The 20,647-nt window shown below is 40.6% G+C and overlaps 1 protein-coding gene across 1 annotated transcript in view; it reads right to left on the reverse strand.

The window, feature by feature from the left end:
• Nucleotides 1-6,587: 6,587 nt before the first annotated feature.
• Snrk (SNF related kinase) overlaps nucleotides 6,588-20,647 on the reverse strand; it is a 96,646-nt gene continuing 82,586 nt past the window's right edge. Inside the window, exon 10 of the mRNA XM_080275674.1 lies at nucleotides 6,588-8,450. Within this exon, the coding sequence (XP_080131800.1) occupies nucleotides 6,588-8,450 (1,863 nt within the window). The remainder of the gene's footprint in view (nucleotides 8,451-20,647) is intronic.

The raw sequence follows: 20,647 nt of genomic DNA on the forward strand, positions 1-20,647 counted from the left end.
GTCCCAGTGCCTGTATGTTGTGCTATACACGTCCAATATACAGAATATCTTGAATGATCGGAGAGACTTTTGTCATGAATTGTGCTGTGTAGGATAGGTCCCAAATTCTCATGTTATCAGTTGTTATTGTTATATGAGGTCAAAAGAACTTCACACATCTCTGGTCTGTGTTATATGTTGTTAGGAATGGCCCCGACACTTCTCCGGTTTCCTTCCTCACTTACAATATGGCTAGGTCCGTAAGGTTTCAAGTGCAGTTTGCATCTGTATTATTGATATTGTAACAGGGTTAGGTTCAGCTTAATTTCACTCTGCAGTGCAAGCTAAAAAGTCTCTGTTTATAGTGTGTGTGTGTGTGTGTGTGTTTTGGGGAAGGGGAATTTCTTACCTAACATTCATTTCTAATGCCCTGAGTTATTTCAACTTCTCTTATAATTACAAACCACTCTGGCTTCAAGATTTGGCCAACAAAAAAGTGTAGTTATTCTCACTGTGTTTTATATTTTCAAACATAGGTCAAAGAGTTCTGAAGCAATGCACTGTTACTGGTATGTTTTGTAAAGGTAACCACAAAGTGAGTTCTGAAATAATGTACTGTTACTGGTGTGCTGTGTAAAGGTAACTACACAGTATACAGTAATTTCATTCTGCCTTGTATTAAGTACAATATTATGGAAAAAGTCTGAATTTTTCTTCACTGAGCATTACCAGACAAACCAAAACATAACAACACTGCTCAAGTTGTTTCACCATACCCTCAAACAGCACATTACTCTTTTTGGCTGTACATGTTGCAATAAGCTCAGGACTGATGCAGCATTCTGACTGACTCTCAGGGTTTTGCAGCAACTTTTCATAATAATTTACTTTATATATTACACCTTAACTAAAATGTTTTAATAATGACATAGGTGGCATCAATAACAAACAGTAAAAAAGTATCAAGCAATATGAGTCCTATAATGTCTTAATGATAAATACTGCTCATGATGTCTTGGGAGGATTAATTTATTTTCATGAGTGTACATTATTATTATGAAACTTACCACTGATAAGGAAGTGGTGGTTTAGTGGGTAATTAAGGTGCTCTAATCGACTGAGCCAGTGCAGGTTTATATCCAAGAGATGGTTGGGGTTTACTTCTCGCGTAATGCCACTCAGGGATGAGTGAGGTTGGTCACTCTCATCTTAAATGCCTAGGCCTGGGCTCCAATGCTTCTCATGGGGCAACATAGGATTAGATGTATGTAGACTACTGGTAAGACAGAAAATGTTACTGGGATGGACTAGAGTGCATCTTCATGAAAGTAGGGTGACAAATACCAGGCATTTTACAGCATCCAATTTCTGTTCTGTTAGACTGTGTTGTGCAGAATTAGCACTGATACTTGTTGTACAGAATGAGCACTGATACTCTCAGGCTGTACAGTTAGTGCTTTATAAATACAGGTGCAGAATAGTCATTTAGAAAACTTTTTGTAAAGTAGGAGATAGCAGAAGTGGCAGTGTGAGGTACATTATAACTCTCAGATGTGCAAAGTGTGGCAGTATGTGGCATGGCAGTGTGTTGTATGGTAAAATCAGGAATATGTGAGATGTGACAGTGTGTGATGGGCAGCAGCTGGTGAGGCGATGTGTGATGTAGTAGTGTGTGGTGTGGTATTTTGCACGGTGTGTTAGTGTGTACCGTATGTGATGTGGTGCATTTATTATGTATGATGTAGTAGCATGTGGTGTGGTGAGGCACGAGGTACTGTGTGTAGTGCGTCAGTGTGAGGTGTGGTAGTGTCTTTGAAGTAACTTGTCTAATGCCCTAGACAGTTCATTACAATTCTACTTAGGGTGTTCAAAGATGTGTTCACTTGAAACTCTCTTGTACTAAAAGACAGTGTATCCATACTGTATCTCAATTAAGAGCCATATATCTCCCTCCAGCTGGCACTATGTAATTGTTTTCTAAAGGTTCAGACTACTAAGAAAGTAACAAGGACCTAACCGTATACCTATTTCAAACATATACTATATCCCCAGCCTAACTGTGCTGTGTAAAATAATACTAGTCATCTAAGACCTCATACATGTGTGGGTGTAACAGCATAATTAGGAATTGGTCCGAGGAGTGGAATGTTACTACACTCTTGGCCAAAAACTGGAATGCCTTTACTATCAGTACATTGACGATGACAAAGTGAAGCAGTGAATATGTTATACATATCTGTAACTCAAGGCTCCAAATGGATTCCTTAGATAACCTATCAAAAAATATGTATACAGGTATATTTACTCTAACCACTGGCAATGCAGTACTGTATGGAAGTAGTGTACTCTATTAAATCAAGATGTGATATGTGAATACTTTGTTCATTATGTAACTACTGTCATTGTCTTGTATTAGAAAAAAAAAAAAAATGCTCTGAGATACTATGTAGTGGTATGCATATGGAACTGAACCACTGGATGAATCAACAATGGATAGCTATAACTTTGATAAAAACGAAACTGTATATTCACTGACCTGTAGATGAAGTTAGCAGGGACCTTTAAGCCTTGTCCAGCTTCTTATATATACACAGGACATTATTACTGGGTTCTTGCAATCACATTTATGGAGACATTTGCAATATATGTCAATGTTTGCAAGACAGGTATGCCAGTGAGATACCCAATGTGATTAACAAAATATTAAACTCCTACAAACATTTACATTTATATCAGCTGTTGGTAGGTTGGAACCACCTTAAACTAAACCAATAATTATGTCCTGCCCATACATTACATGGTTCCAACTGCTCACCGGTTCGACAACAGTGAAATCCAGAAAGAACGTGAACAAAGTCTATCTTCATGTAGATTTGTGAATTTTGGTCGCAACCACAACACATGGCAATACAACAATTAAAAACATGATTAGCACTTCAACGAACTTATAAAGCCACATTGCTTGCTACCTAACAAATAACATCAAACTACAGTATACCTAACAAGGATTACTTTCCTATATATTGTATTGAACTTGAAACAGGGAGCCACATGGTTCCAAAACTGTCTGTATCTTTTACGGTATACTGGGATAAAACAGTCTTTAACACTGTCAAAAGAAACGCAGCAGATATCAGAGAAAATAAATGCATAAGAACAAGAAATTATTGACACTAGAGGGATCAGCACTTGATTCAAACTCGGGGAGGTTATGTTCTGCATTGAGATGGTTTACTCTTGTTGTCACACACACCCAGCTCAAGTCAGGGGGCAGAATTTTGATGTTGTGACACAGCAGACAAATGCTTGCATCTTACAGTTCGCTCTGGGCTTACAAAACGTGTGCATGGGTCCAGTGGCAGCGGAGGGGGCACTGCAGGACTAATGGCTTTAAGCTTAAAACTTAAGTCATAAAGTAGAAAGGCATGCCCCTGATTTTTAGCACTCCTTTATGATACACCTACGGTTACCGTAGATCAGCCTTCATCCCATTTTATAAAGTGCAGTCAGCCAACAATATAGGAAGGCCAAACACATTCCATCTGTCATGTGCTTCTGAAAATATTATCAAACATTGGGGATTTGCCCTTCACTTCACAATTTAAGGTTTATGCATATGCCTGTTATGATTCACATTTGCAGTTAACCCTTTCATCTGTAAATTCTTTCATGACGATGGTGAGGTATGTAGGGACATGAGGAGGCTGTATATAATATGACTTTGATTATCAGTCCATGGATGGCCTGTTTTATCCTTGGATTGTGATCAAAAGGTAACAAGTACTGTATTTACACCTCTATTTTATTTTCCTGCAGCATGCTAAAACCCAATGTTTGCATTGGTACTGATGAGAGGGTTAATGATGCAGTACTGAAGCTAGCGAGAGGATAAACCTTGTGTGAGCAGAGAGGCAGACATGGTTATCTTAGGAAATGTATTTGAATTTGAGATAACAATAGGCTTCCATATAGATACTGAGCTGCAAGGGCAAGGGCACATTATCATGAATATTACTGAAGCTACTGTTAGTATATACTTTTATAACAGCTGCACTAAATCTGATGTATCATATAAGTATCCATAGTCAAGGGTCAGTTATTTTCAAGTAACATGCACTGCACCCTGAAAATACAATACTAAACTGAACATATTTTAGGCTTGTATACTCAACCATACAACTTCCTAAACTGTTTTGAAGAGCAGCAGAGTATCTGCTGCCAAGAGGGTGAGCCTGCCCAAAGACCACAAGGCAGGAAAGATGTATCTCAAGAAATAGTGATGACTGGTGGTTCTGTATGTAGATGAAGATAAAGTAACCAAAAACTTTTCACAGATGAATTTTGAGAGGAAGCCCAGTCTCAAAGGTACAGGTACTAACAGATACATTACAGGTAAACACCATTAGCTGATGAAACTGGTGGGACAGACTGACAGGCCTCTCCTCTCACACAAAATCAGTTTTCTCACTGGAGCGACACCTGACTGACAGCTAGACGACAACACCAGCAGCATGACTGGTTGCCACGAAGACTAGGGCTGACTAGGCTCGGCAATTACGATAAGTACACGGGAGAGGCAGATAGGAAAGGCAGTTACAAATTAACAGAGAACTGAGGACTGAGAGTCACACTTTAACAACTTAATGCTAGGGGCCTGCTTGCTTGATTAACAAATGTAATGTGAGTGAGCATTACTTGCTTAAACAAAGTCTGTAGAATCAACTAGTTCACTTAGCATTTGTTCATCACGCAAACAAGTGGCTGGAAGTTCTGAAAGTATGACCCTTGGACTCACATACTTTATAAATAGTTTAGGACTCTTGACTCACACATATATTGCCACCAGTTGAACTAACAGGAAAATTATGTACAAAGGAGTTCATTATAAAAATATTTGACTGTATAAGCTTCTTTACTGTGCTTCTTATTAATTGTGAGATCCTGAATTTTGGTTGCTTGTATGCTATGTACCTGTACATTGAACAACATCAGGCCATATACCAACGCCATTGCGAGCATGTCACACCAACACCCACAAACTTTCTATGCAACACTGCCTTGCCCTCTAACACCAAGGGGGATCCATTTCTTCGACGAGAATCCCGGCGAATGCAAACAATGCCGCACGAGAAGTAGCAAACATGGTAAGAAGGTTCTCTGGGATTAAGGAGACAGAATGGGGAAAAGGGAATATTCAAATGGGGAGGGAGAGAAGGGGGTATAAGTCCAGTTACGGGGGATAGACAAAAGAGGAATGGAAAAATCCAGAGAGGGAGGGGGAGGGAGGAAGGGAGTATGACCAGAGGTGTGGGGAGAGGAAGGTAAAATGTCCGGAGATATGGGTGAGAGAGAAGAAAGGAGTATATGAAGGTAACAGAGGGAGGGAGTATTCAGAAGTGAAAGAGGGAGGGAGGTAGTATTCAAAAGTGAGGGAGGAAGTATTCAATGGTGATGGAGGGAGTTTCCAAAGGTGATGGAAAGAATATTCAAAGGTGGGGGAGGGAGGGAGGAAGCATGTGAAGGTGAGGGAAGGAGGGAGTATTTATTTAAATGGTGAACAAGGGAAGGTAGGAAAATGTGCAGAAGGTGAGGGCAGCAGGAAGGAAAGCAGTCAACAAGTGATGATACGCTCACTCCTGGAGCCGGCCAGAGGTGAATAAACGCATCACCAACTTAAAATAACCATATGTACAAACAGAGAACTGGTTGTGGTCTGTTGAAGTCCCGGTTTACCAGGGGACTAACTGTTGCTTATTAATCGCAAAGTCAGACGCAATGCACAGATTTTGGTGGTGTGGCAATATGTGCACATGGATTTTGGTACTGCAGCTATTAAAATGCAAACAGATTTGGAGATACTGCCAAACTGCATGCACAGATTTTTTTTTTCAGTCACATTGCCACAATGCACATAAGATTTTGTTAATACTGCCAAAAAATGCACATGGAATCAGGTAATGTGGCCATGATAGGCACATATATTTAGTAATATGGCCATAATATGCACCCAGATTTTGGTAGTATGGCCATAATATGCACAGGTTATGGTGATATGGCCACAATGTAATATTTTGGTAATATGGCCACTGAACATGCACACACATTTTGGTACTACAGGCATACGGCACACACAGTTTTTTTTTTTTTCTTTTTCTTTTTTTTGGTCACTGCCATGTTATCATACACACACATTTTGGTGGCATGGGAACAGTGCTTGTACATTTTCACTCAAAGAAACCCTGGAGTATTATTGTAAGGTCTTTTGGCAACACTTCACGTATTCAGAATGCAACTTTTTTATGCAAGGACATTAATGTATTGAAATACTGCAACATCTAGTACAGTATTTATATAACCAGTACTTCACAGGTAACATCTACAGCAAACAATACTGACCAATTAGCAATTCAGTTGAAGACTAGATACTCCATCAGTGTTGACAAAGACTCACAGTGTCCAGGGACTCTTGAGAGCAACTGTATTTAGATTTTCAACTATCACTTGATGTGCACACTGTTTTGGTCAGTTCGATACAGTGTCCACCCAAATCCAATGGGGATACAGTACTGTATTCCCAGTAACTGTGCTCAACCAGCATGGCTGGGACCTCAAGATAAACTGCAACATTTGGATGTGCCTTGAATGGCCAGAACCCCATTGGACTTGTCTGAGCGATTCTTTCGGTTGCCGGGGTTTTGGTTGATGTCCATTACGTACTGGCCCCGCCCTGCCCCCAGGGACCCATTGGTGGCACTAGTCCGCAGCGGCATCTTGGCACCCGGCCGTTCCACACATCCAGCCAGGGACTCTACATGTGAAGCAGACTTGGTGATGGCTGGGGTCAGGGCTGGCCGAGGTGGGCCAGAGTCTGACACGGGCCGGGTACGAGGCGAATCAACCAGACCCACTACCACCTCACTAGCACACCTCACGCCTCCCTCTGCCACCCTAACATCAGGACTCTCAGGTTCCTTTACTGTCTCACCGCTGTCATCTGTCACCCTGATCACCACACGATCCACACCCAGCCCACCCCCACCACCACCACCACCACCACCACCACCACCACCACCACCACCATCCTCCTGGCAACTGGGTTGGTTATCGATATAAATGGTGGTCACATTATCATTGGAAATTGTGACGGTGGTGGGTCCTGGGGCTGAGTGGTCGAGGGAAACAGTGTGGTCAAGGAGGGAGGCCTGGGAGATACTGCAGGGTGTGGTATCCTGAGGCTCACCACTGGCAGTCACTATACAATTGAGTGAGCGACTCTCCCTGAGCGTGGTATCAATGTCCAGCATGTTTTCTGTGCTCCCAGTCTCTTCTTTTATGGGCGCTGCTTTATGCTCATCATCGCATGCAGCTGAAAGGGGCCGTCCACCCCTGTTGGCCCCAGCCCCAGCCCCACCATCCTCTGTGCCAGCTTCATCATCTGCCTTCTCTTCAACAGGGGCAGTGTCCTGGTCGGTGGGTTCGTCTTGAGAGTCTCGAGTCAGATGCCGAGTGAGGGCGCGCTGCTGCCGCCGCTTCCTGCCCTCCTGGTCATCATCAGAAGCATCAGAGGAGCTACAGGAAGCAGTACGTGACCTAACCAGCCGGTGTCGCCGCATCACCACTGGGGAGGCCACAGCACCTCCAACTGCACTCACTCCATTCCGTCCAGCCCCACCTCCACCCTCACCATCGCTCTCACCCTCCTCGAAAATCTCGTTAAGCATGAGCTGGGGTGAGGACCGGACGGAGTGAAGGCGTCTGTTGGGCGATGGCAGGGTCTTGAACTTGTGGTTGTTAAAGAAGGCACCCTGGCTCTTGGGTGAGGCAGGAAGGGGGCCAGGCGAGGTGGGTGAGGAGGCTGCTGATGTGGGTGATGAGGATACCGAGGACTGTGGAGTGGCTCGTGCCGGGGGTGGTAGTGTGGTTGGGCCAGGAGGAGGTGGACCAGGAGGAGGCACGGCAGGTAGGCTGCTAGGAGGGGTGGTGGCAGGGGATGTCCCGGCACTCTTGGCTCTCCCTCGCCCTACCCCAATATTGGAGGACGGGGGAAAGGGGGGTTCGGGCAGAGAGGCTTCATCAGCAGAGGGAGAGGTAGCAGCAGACCCCTGTAGTGAGCCCTGGTGGGACCCATGAGAGACAAGGGGGCCCTGATGTGACCCAACAGAGCCCTGGTGTGACCCTGAGCCTCGCCGCACACACTCCAGCCTATGCAGGAGGCTCAGGTCAAGCTTCATGTCCCTTACGCACTTCTCCTTCAAAGACGAGCTACTGGATGCCCTCGACCCCCTTCTTGACCCTGACCTTGAACCCGACCGTGACCCACTGCGTGACCCTGACCTAGAGCCTGACCTTGACCTCTGTCCACGCTCCTCCTCCTCACCCCCTCGTCTGTCCTCCTCCTTCATTTCTTCCTCTTCCTCCTCTTCTTCCTCCAGGATGCTGAAGGTCCTCATTCTTGCACCACCACTACGAACCTAGAAAAAGGAAACAGGGGCACAATATATAGTACAGGTTGCAATATTATATTCATTTAAGAAGACATACAAAACTGAAAACAGAAAAGGGGAGATTAATGTTTTATTCTGTGCCTTAACGGGAGACTTAAGTTTCATTTCATAACTATACTTGACATACTGAATTAACAAGTGACAAATACCTTCCAACATTTGGGAGGGGGGGGGGGGTGAAGACATGCCTTACTGACACGGGTAATTATCAAGTGTCAGGATTGGGAAGCTACTTCTTAAAGAACGGTTCACAGAATACTTATATTCAAAAAAGGGAAATTCAGAAAATGACAAATTTTGTTAGATAGCTTAACCCTTTCAATACAATGATGTCTTCAATTCATTCCTGCAATCGCTGCATGAATTTATTCAAGAATAAGAAGCCCCCTCCTGAGGTGAAGCGTTTATCAATGGCATCCAGTAACTTTTTCTCTATGATGACACTTTTATAAATTCTGTCTAGGTGCCTGACAGTTTTATTCACCTCATGGGATATCTCTCGCAATGAAGGGATTACAAACAATGATGTCATTTTCACCATATTCTTGCAGTCACCTGACAGCTCTATTAATCTTAGGGGAGACATCTCATAAAGAAGGAGTTAAAAGTTCACTGGGTATACCTTTCACTTTTCTGTATATACTTTCACACACAGCTGTGGTTACTAGTCAAACCAACTTATATAAACTACTCTGAAAGACTTAAATTATCATAAACTAGGCCATTTTCCTACAAAGCATCAACTTGAAACAGATGTTAGTTAACAATATCAGTTTACACTTGAGGACACTACGGCCATACTTTTAAAGCAGCATCAGAGGAGTATAAAAGTGCAGTTAACAAACATTTGAAATTTATAAAATGCTTCTCTGAAAATTCATAATACAGTATTACTTTTAGAAACACGCCATGGCAATTACTGGGACATTTTTAGATGTTTTCCTTCTGGTTACAACCAGATGATTTTATTCAACTGAGGGAAGTGCTATGACTCCAAAAGATTAGGAATGGAAGATGGCAATACACAGAAGGAAGGAAGACATGAGAAAGGATAAAGAAAGGAAAGTAAAGGAGGAGATTATCAGAGATGGGAGAACAGGAGAGAGAGATCTGATATATGAAAACAGGGGAAAGGAGAAACAATCTGAAGAGAGAGAAAGAGGGGGGGGGGAGTATTAAGCATTGAAGGAAACAGAATTAAGGAATGCAATACAACGAGTTTACAAAGGATACAGAAATACTGAAAGAACCGAGAGCATGGTTGGACTGAAAGTTTAGTTGTAACAAACATTATAATTACCACCTTAAAAGCTATGGCACCTTGATTATCTAGCATGCAGTGTTACGGTGTTAGTAAGCTCCATGGCCAACAAATTACATACTGTACTTTTTGATTAGTGCTCCAACATATTTATCTTACATAAGTGTCTTTTAGTGCTCATTCTCGACATATGTAGGAAGAAGTGATGACAACTCTTTTATCATCCAAACAGTCACATTCTTAACTTTAAATATATTTATAAAAACAACCACCCACAATTTACACGATATATATACTGTACATGTCGTATAGTACTGTACAGTATTCTGTTTCAAGTTATTTAAGAAACAGTGATGAGAATTTTTCTTGCCTTTGGAACAATCACATTTCCACTTATGCACAGTTCTAAACACAGCAAAACAACATTTTCAATGGATATTATATAGTGCAATAACTCGACTACCTTATGAGTGTCTGGTAATTTTCTGTACTCTATCAAAGGTTATGTAAAAGGCAGTATGTTAATATATTTAGCCTTCTTAATTCACATCTTACAACAAACACATTTCTAGCAACAGTAACCAACACTCTACACTGAATAATACAAGGCAGTCAGAATCATAAGGCCAACTCACTAGGGGGTCAAAAGTAAGTCTGTCTATAGTATTGGTCTATCTGTTCTCATTTTCACAGGAAGTCCTCAAAGCGGTAACACTGATCCTTGTTGCATACTTCTCTAATGGGGAAAAAAAAAAAAAGTATGATAACCTGCTAGAGAAACTCAATTTTCTCAAATAATAATTTTGGTGAGTTGGCACTTCTGATTCTCAACACTTCATGTATGAATATATAATCTATTATCCTTTAATGTAAATGGTGGCACAGGTGTGTTTAAATGTTTTGTAGAGTAATGGCAACAGTAAGTCCCATAAAACCCCCTTTGAGGCAGGGTCTGAGGCTAGGCTACTGTAGTCAGGAACATGTAAGGGCAGGAGACTGCCATACACCCCTAGTGGCAGTATATGATTTATATATTTACAGTATTTATTTAAATAATTCATTTTCAGTAAAGCAGCCCCAAACAAAATAATTCAATTTATTACTTAAAAAAATAAATAAATAAATAAAATATGTTACATGTGCAAATAATAAAAGCATACATCTACTTGCCATGAAGAAAGCTGCTCCAAATCTCCCATAATGATGATGGAACATGTCATTTTCAGTACAGTATAGTATTACATTCTGCTACAACTACAACAACTGGAAAAAATGGAGAACGATTCATTTCTGACCAACTTTTCATCTTGTTTCCATTCTGTATCTATATGTCAATATATTAACCCCTTAAGTCCAATGATATATTTCTTTTGGCTTATTTGTACTGTACTAACTTCTGACGATTTTGTTCAGCTGAGAGAAATTTTCAGGTAATAGGTACAATACTGTCTTTGGGAACCTCTGGAATGTTCATAATCTTCCTTACCTTCATAAAATAATCTCAAATTAGCCTGAATAAAACACTCAAATGCATCCAAGGCAGCAAAAGCATATAAGAAAAAAAATGTGGCACCCAATTGATGGGGTCACATGTGCACAGAACAGCATAACACAATCACTACTCAAGACCAAAGCAAAACAAAAGACAGTGTTCTCTACAAAACAAGTGTCTCTTTTGTATGGAGAAGTTAGCCCACTCAATTGCTGAACAATGCAGTGTGGCAAGTCCTCATTATAGGATGCCTTTTTAATTTTCTTTTTTGCAATTAATTCCCCAGTACATTACAGATAAAATCCATGGTAAATCTCCAGTGCTATCTCTAAATCTGATTTGTCAGTTTCTCCAATTATGGTACCAGATGTTGGGAACAATCACAGCAAAATTGTGCAGCCCTACTCCACAGCAGTCTAACAGCAAGCACTGCACTGCCATGACAACATTTTTTTCTAAGAACCCTCTGGATAATCAGTGCATCCCACCCACTTCTCAGTGCTAACTATGGAGTGGGAAAAAACAATGGTACAGTAAAAGTCCTCCCATCCCACCACCAATAATCCGAATATCCCAATACTCCAAATTCTTCAAGGCAAAATTTTTCCAGTTTTTTTTTCTGGGCTCTGTCTAGGGATTTATCTGGCTCGGATGTACCTGCCTGCAACTATTCAGTCACACTTCTATGCATTTCTGGTGTCTAAAACAATAACCCATATAATTTTAAGTGTTTACATAATGATCATGTACATATTTCTAATGTTTTCAAAGGTCCCTTACAATAGTCCCCCCAAAACACAATAGTCCAAAAGACCCTCGGTCCCCTGCCATTCAGATTACTGTACAGGACTTTTATTGTACTTTAGAGCACACACCTCAGGTATAATGACGACTGTCTATGCTTAAACTTTTTATTCTGACTAATGTATGACAATGCTGTTCGGCTGGGGAAGAATTCAAGTGCCCTGGGAAGACTCATGAGGATTTTTTGTTGATCATCTTCAGATGACTTTATTCTCCTGAGTTGACACTTCTCTACCTAAGGGGATAGGAGCACATGCATCTAGCACACAACTTTTTTATGGTAGATGGTGGTGACCATCATCCACTCGCTTGATGCAGTGCTGCCTACATCTTCGTTTGCCTTTATCATTCTTTTTCTGTGTCTGCTCTCCTCTTTCCCTACTGCTCCCTTTCCTTCCTGTCACTTTTTATTCTCTCCTTTCCACTTCAGGTGGTTCTACACTGAGTGCCTAACCTAATGGTTTCCTGTAACCCAGGAATCCATTTATGATGTTGGGTGGTAACCCCATAACCAAAAATGGGGGATGATGTGCAGCCAACTATGGCATCCCTGTTAAATGGGTGGAGACACAAATGTGGTACCCATCCAGGAGCCAAATCTCCACACTCCTCCCCACACCTCATTGTGGTAAGGCACGGTCAATTGCAAGGGAACATAGGCTAACTGCACAGGACAATCCTGCAAGGGTGATTGCTTCACTGCTATTGATGGGTCTACTCAGCCAGAAAGACTGAGGTTAATCAACAACACACACCTTTTGCAGTATCTGCCTCCAACAGTTATACATAATACAATAGTATTCATAACACGTTAATCCTGTGAACAATATTACACTATCCCCCTTCAATATGGAGACCTCTTTTGCATTATAATATATTCTTGCTCTCTCCTGGTGATCTTATGCAACTTGAGAGATTTGTAGAACTGGAGCAATTAAGATACAGCCTTCATTAGTCTATCTACTACTAGGACACTCTCCAAGTTAGGTATCTGGGAGTAAAAGTGATATTAAGAATATCACCATATTAAATCAAGCTTATGCTCAATCTCACGTGTAGAACAATACAGTGATAATAACAAAATTACACATTAAAAATTAAATAAACAACAGGCCAATTTCAATATTATCTAACTAGGTCTTTCTTTACCATTTACAGTGGTTACTGTTCATATTACTCCAACTCAGAACAAGCTTATAAGTGTGCATGTGAAAAGCATGGAACAGAAAACAGCACCTACAGCAGTATAAGAGTGTAAACCGTACAAAAGAATGAGTACAGATATCACTAAATACTTATGTGACTTCTATAGGGGGTGGTTATGTGTCTCTACATTGTACTGAATGTGACAGTGGAGAAGTGAGTGAAAGTGAGAAAGTAACAGAGAGAGGAAGAGAAAGAGGGAGTCGGCAAACGTTACCGAGACGCTCAAGAATCGCCGAGAAAAGATGTGGTTGGGGAGGAGGGGAGGTCTTCACTGCTGCTCTGACTCCAATACCCGCACAGACACGACATTAGTGCCTTTGGATCATTCAGTAGTTAAGCAGTTAGTAAAGGGAATACATGCTAAACAGGGATGCTAGCTGACTGATTGGGAGAGAGAGAATGGATGAAAGTTTTTTCTCCACTCATTTGCTTAGCACTGGGATGCCCAACCATGGGTGCACTGGCCCCCACCAAAAATTAAGAGAATATACCCTATTTACATTTGCTTGATAGACAATGGTGTCTACATTTTAGGCAGTAACATCTGCCTCTCATGACTGCTCTTATGGTCAGTAAAACAAGTACAGTACTGTACCATGACTCGACTAAAGTCAATAACCAGACTAGCTGTGTAACACACTGTGAGTTATACTGCCGCTGGATGCTGGGTGGTAACCATATACCCCTTGGAAAAGTCTGTGCTCTTCTCTCTTTTACATGCATGCACTGTAGGAAGGCAATCCACAAAGTCTTGATGTATGTAAACTTTGCTCCTTCTGCAGAAATGGTTGAGCAACCCTGGCTTAGCAGGTAGTAGGGTAGTTGGGAAGAGGAACAGATGGTAAAAGGAGGTGTTGGTTAGCTGGGAAGGAAAGGGACCAAAGGGTGATTATTGTTTGGTTGGCAAGAGGAAGAGAAGTTCACTCTGTGAATATGATATTTTTCATCTTGTTATTGACAATTACATTCAGCCTGAAAGGAAGCTCTCCAGAGAAGGGTTTAAGATCTCTATAAACCTTTCAATACAATGATGTCTTTTATATTCTAGCCTTGGTATTACTGTGTAATAAAATGAAGTGCAAGGGAACTTATGATTAAGATACAGTTAAACTGGAATGTTAGTTGGCTGCCTGGTGACAATGAAATGGATAAAAATCTTGATATTCTGTTGGTTTGTTTAGCAGGTAATTAGGTAATCAGTATGAGGAAGAGAGACTAAATTGCTATGTTAATTTGCTGGAAGGCTGACTGGGAGAAGATTTTTTTTTTTTTTCCTTCTTTCCTTTTCTTAACATCTTTGACTCTGGGGACAGACTTAATCCACTGACTCTGGGGACAGACTTAGCCCTCTCAGGCTCAGCAATCCTCCAACACTCCATACTACATCGAATATCTGCACTTCAGTGCTAACACCCAAGGTTTATTTTGAATACACGCTAGGGACTGTCTCATTCCTGACTAGCGTACTAATGCCAAGGGTGTTTTATGATACGCTTATGAGTCTTGTGGTAAATCGGTAAAATGTGTTTCAACAAACTCCAAATTCTTGAACTGTTCCCAGTCCAAGTTGGGGATTGCTTATCATCATCATCAGTAGCAGCACCTGAGTCAGTCCACACCAGGACAAAGGCCTCTTGCACCTTTCTGTGCACTGACCCCTTGGCTGTTAGACATTCCATCTAATCCCAGCGAATCTCCGAATCTCATCTCATCATCCTGTCCTCTGTATTCAGTTTCTCTGATAGTCCATTTGTTATTTGTTCTGCACGGGATGTGACCAGCCCACACCTATTTGTTCTACAAAGTATGTGACCTGCCCACATTCATTTATGTTTTTTGATTGTAGCGATTATATCCTCTACTTTCATTTGGTTTCTTATCAACGAAGCACTCTTTTTATTTCTTCATGTGACACCTCACAATTTTTTCCATTCCTCTCTGACCTCTCCTAAGTTTATGATCTACACATATTTTTAGACTCCTTAACTTAAAGCAGGATGGAAGCACTGGTCATATAACCATCTCTTTTGACATACTGGCAACTGCTTATCATTCGAGCAGTTGCTTAGTCTACCAAAGCCCTCCATCTCACTCTTTTTCATCATTTGACTTCCTTTCATGGGTTAGGTCTGCCTGAACTGCCTGTTCAAGGTATTGTTATATGTACTCTTTACACATTCCAGTTCTTCATCTTTTTTTTTCCATTCCTCTCTGACCTCTCCTAAGTTTATGATCTACACATATTTTTAGACTCCTTAACTTAAAGCAGGATGGAAGCACTGGTCATATAACCATCTCTTTTGACATACTGGCAACTGCTTATCATTCGAGCAGTTGCTTAGTCTACCAAAGCCCTCCATCTCACTCTTTTTCATCATTTGACTTCCTTTCATGGGTTAGGTCTGCCTGAACTGCCTGTTCAAGGTATTGTTATATGTACTCTTTACACATTCCAGTTCTTCATCTATTTTAACTGGATGGGAATGAACATATACGAAACGTAATTTTCATCTCTGTATTACCGGTAATTTTCAAGCCAACTTTCAGACTCTGACTGACCAGATAGGATATAATTTCTTGTAGTTCCTCCCCTGGTTCACTGAAAAGAACTATGTTGCCAGCAAATCTTCAATTGTTCACTTGCTCACCGGTAACACTGATTTCCTTTTTCTCCCAGTCTACATTAAAGAAAATGTCCTCTAGGTGTCCTGGGAATAACTTCGGCAAAATTGTATTTCTCTATTATCTTTCTTTATTAGTTTCTTGCTACCATTATGAAATTTTATGATGGTGGTGCTATCTTTAAATACCACATACAGTACCCTCACGTCCAAGACGAGTTTGTCTAAGATGTTTAACGTCCAAGATGGAGACCACAAATAATAATCCAATATATTGCTGTAATACGGCTGCACATGTCCAATACGGAACCAACGGTTCAAAACAGCCCAAATCCGAGGAGAATACAGCTAAGATGGTCTCACCCAGTCCAACATGGTTCCCGTGCCCGGGAGAGTGACGTGGTTGCGATGTTGTCCAATAAAATACAGTATTGGTATCTGGTCACGTGATGAGCAGGTGGGTCTCTCTCTCTCTCTCTCTCTCTCATAAAGTCTACACACACACACACACACACACACACAACACACACACACACACACAACACACACACACACACACACACACACACACACACACACACACACACACACACACACACACACACACACACTCTTACTACTACTAGTACTACTACTACTACTACTACTACTACTACTACTGCTACTACTACTGTACTACTACAGTACTACTACTACTACAGTAGTACTCCTGCTTCAGATCTTCCCCCTCCAATTTTCAAGTGATATTCTTTATAAAGTTCCATGATCATTACTTCAGCAAATGTAGTTTCCCATAATCAGCTTATAAAATCAGGAGTTTGATCATTATCATCATTTACATCATAATTTCCCATCAATACAAACAGGGTGGTTGAATCTATATACAGGATAAATACAGAAGTAGGATGTTCTTCTCCAAAAAACATGCACCACACTAATATACAAACTGTACTTAAATTCAAAACAATACTTATTCAACACCACTGAAACCTGTGAGCCAGAAGTCATCACTCTACATCTCCCTATCCACGTTCTGGCTTTATTTTTCTACTAAGGCCAATGGTTTACATCATATATTACTGTTGTCAAAACCAAGATACAGGTAGTTGTAATATACTTATGTAAAAGCTATTAACCTAAAAAAAATATCTATATATCCATTACACAAACAGGTCATCCTTCTCTCTCACTTAAAAATTACGATGTAGCATCTACAGCAGCAAATGAATTGAGGCTGTTTTGCTGCAGTGTATTTTAAATATATACTGTACAAACTATTGTCAAAATGAGGATAATAAAAATCTGGAGCAAATTTGTCACCTAGTCACACAAACAAAAAGGATCTGCAACACTAGATCTGGAGCCACTGAAGACATGGAAACAAAAGTATCCACATTAATTTCACACTGCCATACTCCACTTTGCTGAGAACCAAATTACATATAACTTGCCTGCATATACTAGAGGATGTGTACCTATGGCATACCATTAATAGACTTATTCATCCAAAATACTGTATCACTAAGATTATTCATTTACTTATGATACAAGGCATGATGCACTGTTAATTCAACTGTCAGGGTGAGTCAGGGCAAGATGCTGCTACTCTGTAACTCAGTTCTGAATTGACCTCTTCACTGCCATATGAACACAGCACCAGGGATGAACTCCTGCTGACTGACTGTCAACTTACTTTCTGCACTAACCAGTAATTCCATATGCTCTGTTGTCCAAAATTTTCAGCAAGACAAAATTTTTAACAAGACGATTAAACATGTCACCAGTAAAATACCTTAAAAAATGGTGTCATTTTAGCCCCATTATATTCTTCATCATGTGGCTTAGTCAAATAAAATGACATGATAGCTATAAAAGATAAAACAGCTATATCAAACTTGACAGGTTGGTACAATATTCCATTGGTAACAGTTCCCTATTTATTGCCAGATGACAGCAGAGCTGCAGGTGAGAATAAAGCATACACTATCTTCACTTAGCAATATAAAGCGTTGTGTAAATTCAGATGCCAAACAGCAGTCCTTGCACCCCTCCCTAACATAAGGTGACAACAAAGTACCCTATGGCAGTGAAGAGGTAAACATGCTATGGGTGAGTCACTACGGCACCACTCAGCAGGTCACCTCACCCTCATTTTTCACCCTCCGGTATCCCCCCCTCTGCTCACTGCGTCAAGTTAAATTTGGTCTTGCGTGCTCTGGCCAGACCGTTGGATTTGCTTGGGCCACCTAGCACCTGACTGCCACTTTCTATGTCACCATTTTGCTGTAATACATGCTCACTCTGAGGTCAACTAAGAGGCTACCACTTACTTTAGGGTCATAAAAAAATGTAAAGTTACTCTGAAAAGCTACTATGCAATCTGTGGAAATAGTATTCTCAAAGATCAAGAGAGTCAAGGGGTTAACCAGAGGTCAAACAAGAGGTCTACACTACCTCTGGTGTCACACTATTAAGTCAAGTGAGGAAAAGGGTCATACTGAGGCCAAATGAGCAAATACTCTTTACTATACAGTCTGTTTCGGTTAACAAGGAAGCTTACAGTTAATGAAACTGAAAGTTTCACTGACTTTAAAAATGGGGTGAAAAAGGAGAATAATTTTTATTTATGTATCAAATGGAGTGCTTTATTTTATGAAGGTCAACTAAGGTCATTTAAATTTAACTATGGTATCAACAACTCTGTAACATAGCCAGAAAGTTCTTATTTCTAATTAAGGTAAGATAAAGGTTAAGTGTACAGTACTCATCCAAATGTAAAAACATGTACAGACTTAAACCCTTTAGTATGATATCACATTTTATTCTAGTAATCATCACATAATTTTATTCAGCTAGGGGGACATCTCTCACAATGCAGGGGTTACAAGAATTCTTCATAAACCCTTTTCATAGAACAATATCATTTTTTGTACTGCAATAATATTACTTGGATATTGGTAATTTCATTTAGCTTAAGGATGATCTTTCATACTAAAGGGATTAAGGTTTACTTCTTACTGTATTTCATTACAAGAAAGAGGAGGAGCAGCAGGAGGAGGTAAGAGGGAGGTAGAGTCATCGGACAATGGAAATGCAGGAGAGAACAAGATTTTCTTGTAGTCAAGCACTATGTACTACAGTATAACACCCATCCATCTACCTATTCAAACATCTAAATCAGTTACATACATGGATGGTAAGTTGCACAGTTTACTGCCAGACTGATATAATGGATAATGAAATGAATGTGTCAATTATGATATTTTCAGAACAATGAAATACTATGCCCAGTAATCATAGATTCAGACTGCACAGAGAACTGATATGAACAGCAAGCAAATGCATTGATATCTGTGTTAACTAGTACAAAAATTTACCCATTCACTATGATTATTTTTTTCTTAACTTTAATCAGGCTTATCATCAGACTACAGTACTGTATTCAACTTAGGAAGGATACCTAGTTGTGATGGGTAAAAATCTACCCCCTTCTGTTTAAAATATCTCCCCTAAAAATGAACAAAATCATCTGGAGATGAGAGAATGAAAAAAAAAACAAAAAAAAAAAACACTGTACTGATGTGGTTATGACCAGAAAATTGCCATCATCATAATCTCAGTTTATACCCTACCACTGCACAACTGTGACCCATAATTCCTTCTCACCTTCTCATACCGCTCCTAGCTTACAGGGAGCTTTAGCAAGGGTGTCACAACAAATGAAGACCTGCTGCCAGTAGTTCAAAGCAATTCCAGACTGCAAGAGTAAGAACATTGTTGCAAATTGTTCCTCATGTAGTCTAGCAAAGCTTTTAACTACCTTCTTAGAACTGGACAACAGGGATTCTTTCTGTGTGAAACACTTGCAACAACTTCTTTCCAGTCATAAAATAAGAAAGTGTGTGAAAACTACAGCCTGAACTGTGCATTTGAAGGAAAGGGAACGATCTAGAAACAGGAATAAGGAAAACACATATGAGGGACGAAATCTGAAATGAAGATATACAAGGACCACACTGTGATGGAAGGTTATTAGTTTGAGAAACTAAGACTCAGAAGCATGACCTCATACACAAACACTCCAAACTCTAGGCCACATCCAGGAAAACCATTACAGCTACTCCTCATTTTAAGTTGCTTTGTCTGAAGTTGTTTCAGTACTGATCTGATGTCTTTGCTTATAATTTCTCAGCTATGAGTGGGAGGCATGTAAAACAGATAAACTCCTATACCTCTTGCACTAACAGGACCAAAACAATTAGAGGTTACAAATAATCCCAATTCACCCTGTCCAATACTACAGTGACAGTTTCCTTAATATACAACATTCTTGCTATTACCAGGTTATTTTCATCAATTTTGGAAGGATCCCACAGCCACAGACAGATGTCAGTATCCTTCCCACTGACTCTAAGTATGAGAATGCCATCACCATCATCTGCACTGCCTCACCCCCTCCAAGGACAACCCAACAGGCAACAAGGGATGGCCAAGACATAACTGCCTCAAGGCTATTTTATATTCTCATACCTCTCTCACTCACTCAATCTTTCTTCTCTCTCACCTATACACTGCCCCACCCTTCTTCCACATCGTATAAGGTTTCTAAGGTGAAAACAGAGCAGTACAGGTAACAGTGTACAAAGAGGAAGTGGAGTGTTTAAAGAGCAACAGTGGTATGTGAGGGCAAAGTACCCTGGAGGCAGTTCTGTCATGGATATCCCCTGCCAAGAGATTCCTAAGATGGATCAAGGCACAGAAGATGAATATGACAATGACA

Source organism: Coenobita brevimanus, chromosome 62 (genome assembly GCF_032717465.1).
Source record: "Coenobita brevimanus isolate Jiangsu-jjx chromosome 62, ASM3271746v2, whole genome shotgun sequence".
Classification (NCBI taxonomy): domain Eukaryota; kingdom Metazoa; phylum Arthropoda; class Malacostraca; order Decapoda; family Coenobitidae; genus Coenobita; species Coenobita brevimanus.